The sequence below is a fragment of the Entelurus aequoreus genome, linkage group LG26 (assembly GCF_033978785.1).
Source record: "Entelurus aequoreus isolate RoL-2023_Sb linkage group LG26, RoL_Eaeq_v1.1, whole genome shotgun sequence".
Lineage (NCBI taxonomy): Eukaryota > Metazoa > Chordata > Actinopteri > Syngnathiformes > Syngnathidae > Entelurus > Entelurus aequoreus.
The window spans coordinates 6211016-6218039 of record NC_084756.1 but is presented as its reverse complement, the minus strand read 5'-3'; the positions used below and the strand labels follow the sequence as shown (position 1 = coordinate 6218039).

Below are 7024 nucleotides of genomic sequence, written 5' to 3'. Positions count from 1 at the left end.
TTTCACTTTTGTTATGTTTTTGTTTATTTGAATAGTATTTTTAGAATGTGCCGTGGGCCTTTAAAACATTAGCTGTGGGCCGCAAATGGCCTCCGGGGCACACTTTTGACACCCCTGCTATAGATAATGAAAAATTAAATGTGATAAATCTATGGATAAAAAGCAGAGCCTGGCGACGCATGCGCGTTTATCATAACTCTCTCTGTCTCTGCCCCTCCCTCACCAATGCTGATGCGCGCACAATTTGTTTTGTTTTTAACCCCTTCTTAACCCTGAACGTACATTGAAAATATACGCAACCCTAACTCAAAATGCCGGACATTTGAGGCATTTAAGAAACTCCGCCCTAACAGCTTCGCAAAAGAGGACGTATGGTCAGTCTATCCTAGCCCGTTAGCTGCTAGCATGCCGTGTGTTGTGCCCCGGTGTGCATTGTTTACACAACGAGCGTTACGCTACTTAATATGTCCATGTGGAAACTTGTTCGGTACACCTACGAACCGAACCGAAACCCCCGTACTGAAACGGTTCAATACGAATACACGTACCGTTACACCCCTAATAAATACATAAGACATATACATATATATTATATATATATATATATATATATATATATATATATATATATATATATATATATATATATATATATATATATATATATATATATATATATATATATATACTGTATATGGATATATTGTATATATATATATATATATATATATATATATATATATATATATATATATGTATATGGATATATTGTATATATATATATATATATATATATATATATATATATATATATATATATATATATATATCCATCCATCCATCCATTTTCTACCGCTTATTCCCTTTGGGGTCGCGGGGGGCGCTGGAGCCTATCTCAGCTACAATCGGGCGGAAGGCGGGGTACACCCTGGACAAGTCGCCACCTCATCGCAGGGCCAACACAGATAGACAGACAACGTTCACACTCACATTCACACACTAGGGCCAATTTAGTATTGCCAATCAACCTATCCCCAGGTGCATGTCTTTGGAGGTGGGAGGAAGCCGGAGTACCCGGAGGGAACCCACGCAGTCACGGGGAGAACATGCAAACTCCACACAGAAAGATCCCGAGCCCGGGATTGAACCCAAGACTACTCAGGACCTTCGTATTGTGAGACAGACGCACTAACCCCTCTACCACCGTGCTGCCCCATATATATATATATATATATATATATATATATATATATATATATATATATATATATAGCAAAATGGCACCACTGTTGTGGCTGCTGGTTGAAGGAGCTCTTGTGTTTTTTCCCCACTTGGTGGTCCTTCACTACTGTCCAACCAGGTTTGTCATTTTCCTGACTTCTGCACTGCTTGTTGGTGCCTGTTGGTGCTCTTTGGGATCTATTTGGCCATGTTTCCACCACAGACCAGATCTGTGGGCTCTCTGCCACCCGGAGGAGGCAGCAGGAAGAATAAGTCTGGATGGATCAGCTATCTTGGAGCTGCGTGACAAGTTCTCCTTTTGGCCGAGAGCTAGTGGGCAGCCTAGGACAGAGTCGGCTCTCTTGGCTGCTTTGTTGGGTCTTATCCTGTTACTGGCCTGCCAGACCACGGCGGTGTATGAATGTCTTGTTGTTTTACACCTGTTTATTTATTGCTCTTTGTTGTTTGGCCTTTCACTTCCTGCAAGTCCAGGTCCTGCAAGTCCAGGTCCTGCAAGTCCAGGTCCTGGTGTTGGGCTGACTTGGGAGACAAGTCTAGTGAGTAAATATGTAAAGTGTCTGCATGACTTAATTGTAGTTTGCAAAGCTGGTGCAGTACTGCTGTCCGCCTGCAGGTGACACAGGTGAGCCAGGTGTGTTCCGTGCAGCTGCACCTTTGCATCAATGGGGGCGTGGCCCGGCCAAGGTGCGCCCTGCCCTCGCCTGCCAGCGAGCGGATCGTCGTCCTGAGAGCCTGCGAGCATGAGGCGGACAGGTGAGCAAGCCATGGCCGCTCTGGAGCCTCTCAAGTCGGCCCTGGCCATCGTCACGGCCGACGACACCTCGCTGGCTCTGCCCGCGCACCAGCACCAGTACGGGGCTGGCCAGCAGCGCGTCCTGGAGCAGGTCCAGAGCGTGCAGAGGACCAGGTCTAGGCACTCCAGCAGCAGGAGCGGATCCACCTCTTTGTCTCCTAAAAGTAAGAACTATGAGTTCATTCTCCATAATTATACTGTGCGCCATCTTTGTGTTTGCAGCCCACAATTCCAAATGTAACAATATTATTATAATGTAATAACGTGTGAAACAATACTATTATTATAATGTAATAATGTGTGAAACAATAATATTATTATAATGCAATAATGTGTGAAACAATACAGTTATTATAATGTAATAACGTGTGAAACAATACTATTATTATAATGTAATAATGTGTGAAACAATACTATTATTATAATGTAATAATGTGTGAAACAATAATATTATTATAATGCAATAATGTGTGAAACAATACAGTTATTATAATGTAATAACGTGTGAAACAATACTATTATTATAATGTAATAATGTGTGAAACAATACTATTATAATGTAATAATGTGTGAAACAATAATATTATTATAATGTAATAATGTGTGAAACAAATGTTATTATAATGTAATAATGTGTGAAACAATACTATTATTATAATGTAATAATGTGTGAAACAAATATTATTATAATGTAATAATGTGTGAAACAATACTATTATTATAATGTAATAATGTGTGAAACAATACTATTATTATAATGTAATAATGTGTGAAACAAATATTATTATAATGTAATAATGTGTGAAACAATACTATTTTTATAATGTAATAATGTGTGAAACAATACTATTATTATAATGTAATAATGTGTGAAACAATACTATTATTATAATGTAATAATGTGTGAAACAAATATTATTATAATGTAATAATGTGTGAAACAATACTATTTTTATAATGTAATAATGTGTGAAACAATACTATTATTATAATGTAATAATGTGTGAAACAATACTATAATGTAATAATGTGTGAAACAAATATTATTATAATGTAATAATGTGTGAAACAAAACTATTATTATAATGTAATAATGTGTGAAACAAATATTATTATAATGTAATAATGTGTGAAACAATACTATTATTATAATGTAATAATGTGTGAAACAATACTATTATTATAATGTAATAATGTGTGAAACAAATATTATTATAATGTAATAATGTGTGAAACAATACTATTTTTATAATGTAATAATGTGTGAAACAAATATTATTATAATGTAATAATGTGTGAAACAATACTATTTTTATAATGTAATAATGTGTGAAACAAATATTATTATAATGTAATAATGTGTGAAACAATACTATTTTTATAATGTAATAATGTGTGAAACAATACTATTATTATAATGTAATAATGTGTGAAACAATACTATAATGCAATAATGTGTGAAACAAATATTATTATAATGTAATAATGTGTGAAACAAATATTATTATAATGTAATAATGTGTGAAACAATACTATTATTATAATGTAATAATGTGTGAAACATTACTATTATTATAATGTAATAATGTGTGAAACAAATATTATAATGTAATAATGTGTGAAACAATACTATTTTTATAATGTAATAATGTGTGAAACAAATATTATTATAATGTAATAATGTGTGAAACAATACTATTTTTATAATGTAATAATGTGTGAAACAAATATTATTATAATGTAATAATGTGTGAAACAATACTATTATTATAATGTAATAATGTGTGAAACAAATATTATAATGTAATAATGTGTGAAACAATACTATTATTATAATGTAATAATGTGTGAAACAATACTATTATTATAATGTAATAATGTGTGAAACAAATATTATTATAATGTAATAATGTGTGAAACAATACTATTATTATAATGTAATAATGTGTGAAACAATACTATTATTATAATGTAATAATGTGTGAAACAAATATTATTATAATGTAATAATGTGTGAAACAATACTATTTTTATAATGTAATAATGTGTGAAACAATACAATTATTATAATGTAATAATGTGTGAAACAATACTATTATAATGTAATAATGTGTGAAACAATAATATTATTATAATGTAATAATGTGTGAAACAATATTATAATGTAATAATGTGTGAAACAAATATTATTATAATGTAATAATGTGTGAAACAATACTATTATTATAATGTAATAATGTGTGAAACAAATATTATTATAATGTAATAATGTGTGAAACAATACTATTATTATAATGTAATAATGTGTGAAACAATACTATTATTATAATGTAATAATGTGTGAAACAAATATTATTATAATGTAATAATGTGTGAAACAATACTATTTTTATAATGTAATAATGTGTGAAACAATACTATTATTATAATGTAATAATGTGTGAAACAATACTATTATTATAATGTAATAATGTGTGAAACAATACTATTATTATAATGTAATAATGTGTGAAACAAATATTATTATAATGTAATAATGTGTGAAACAATACTATTTTTATAATGTAATAATGTGTGAAACAATACTATTATTATAATGTAATAATGTGTGAAACAATGTTATTATAATGTCATGGGTGATATTCACCTGCCTGGTCAGTTCACCTGGAGATGACAAACTTCCTAACCACATACTCATGCATGATGTCATACACACATGATGTCATACACACATTCACCTGCAGAAGAGGACCACTTCTAAGTATCAGACCTGACATTTATTGTACATCATTACATTATTCATTAATATAGTGTACATATTTACATTGTTTATTAATATAGTGCACATAATTATATTGTTTATTAATATATAGTCCATAATTATATTGTACATAATTATATTGATTATTAATATATTGTCCATAATTATATTGTTTGTTAATATATTGTACATAATTACATTGTTTATTAATATATTGTCCATAATTATATTGTTTATTAATATATTGTACATAATTACATTGTTTATTATTTTATTGTACAAAATGACATTGTTTATTAATATATTGTACATATATTATACATAATTACATTGTTTATTAATATATTGTACGTAATTATAATGTGTATGAATATAGTGTACATATTTACATTGTTTATTAATATAGTGTACATAATTATATTGTTTATGAATATAGTGTACATATTTACATTGTTTATTAATATATAGTCCATAATTATATTGATTATTAATATATTGGCCATAATTATATGGTTTATTAATATATTGTACATAATTACATTGTTTATTAATATATTGTCCATAATTGTATTGTTTATTAATATATTGTACATAATTACATTGTTTATTAATATATTGTACATAATTTGTACATAATTACATTGTTTATTAATATATTGTACATAATTATATTGTTTATTAATATGTTGTACATAATTACATTGTTTATTAATATATTGTACAAAATGACATTGTTTATTAATGTATTGTACATAATTACATTGTTTATTAATATATTCTACATAAGTATATTGTTTATTATTTTATTATACATAATTATATCGTTTATTAATATATTGTACATAATTATATTGTTTATTAATATACTGTACATAATTACATTGTTTATTATTCTATTGTACATAATTACATTGTTTATTATTTTATTGTACATAGTTATATTGTTTATTAATATATTGTACATAATTACATTGTCACTTAATATATTGTACATAATTGCATTGTTTATTAATATATTGTACATCATTTGTGGAAATACTGTCAAAGCGCTTTGAGTACCTTGAAGGTAGAAAAGCGCTATACAATTATATACCCATGTATCATTTATTTATTTATAATTACATTGTTTATTATTATATAGTCCATAATTACATTGTTTATTATTTTATTGTACATAATTATATTGTTTGTTATTTTATTGTACAAAATGACATTGTTTATTAATATTTTGTACATAATTACATTGTTTATTAATATATTGTACATAATTGTATTGTTTATTATTTTATTGTCCATAATTATATTGTTTATTAATATATTGTACAAAATCATATTGTTTATTAATATAATGTACATAATTACATTGTTTTTTATTCTATTGTACATAATTACATTGTTTATTATTTTATTGTACATAATTATATTGTTTATTAATATATTGTACATATTTACATGGTTAATTAATATATTGTACATAATTACATTGTTTTTTATTCTATAGTCCATAATTAAATTGTTTATGAATAAATTGTCCATAATGATATTGTTTATTAATATATAGTCCATATATTATATTGTTTATGAATAATCCATAGTCCGTCATGTAATTGCACATAGTGTTGTGCTAAAGGTGTTAAATGCTGTACGTGCATACAAACAATGGTGTGTGCATACAAACAATGGTGTGTGCATACAAACAATGGTGTGTGCATACAAACAATGGTGTGTGCATACAAACTATGGTGTGTGCATACAAACTATGGTGTGTGCATACAAACTATGGTGTGTGCATACAAACTATGGTGTGTGCATACAAACTATGGTGTGACTAGCAGTTGAACTTTGCAGTGTAAATGTTTGAAAGACTAATCAGGTGTGTCTGATCAGAGTCTGATTAGTGATTGGAGCATGAAGGAGTGGCATCATAAACATAATATCATAAACCTTTAATATCAGCGCCTGTTAGGTAAGAGCTTGTGTGAAGATGACAACACCTGCACACCTGCACCTTAGACAACACCTGCACACCTGCACCTTAGACAACACCTGCACACCTGTACCTTAGACAACACCTGCACACCTGCACACCTGCAGACCTGCACCTGAGACAACACCTGCACACCTGCACCTTAGACAACACCTGCACACCTGCACACCTGCACCTTAGACAACACCTGCACACCTGCACCGTAGACAACACCTGCATACCTGCACACCTGCAGACCTGC

General features: G+C 29.3%; 1 protein-coding gene across 2 annotated transcripts in view; it reads left to right on the top strand.

Annotated features, from left to right (window-relative positions):
• The first annotated feature begins 2006 nt into the window (after positions 1-2006).
• The window catches only part of LOC133643108 (plakophilin-1-like), a 50026-nt gene continuing 45008 nt past the window's right edge, over positions 2007-7024 (top strand). For both annotated transcript variants that reach the window (XM_062037521.1, XM_062037522.1), the window contains exon 1: positions 2007-2199. In XM_062037521.1, coding sequence (XP_061893505.1) covers positions 2007-2199 — 193 coding nt within the window. The remainder of the gene's footprint in view (positions 2200-7024) is intronic.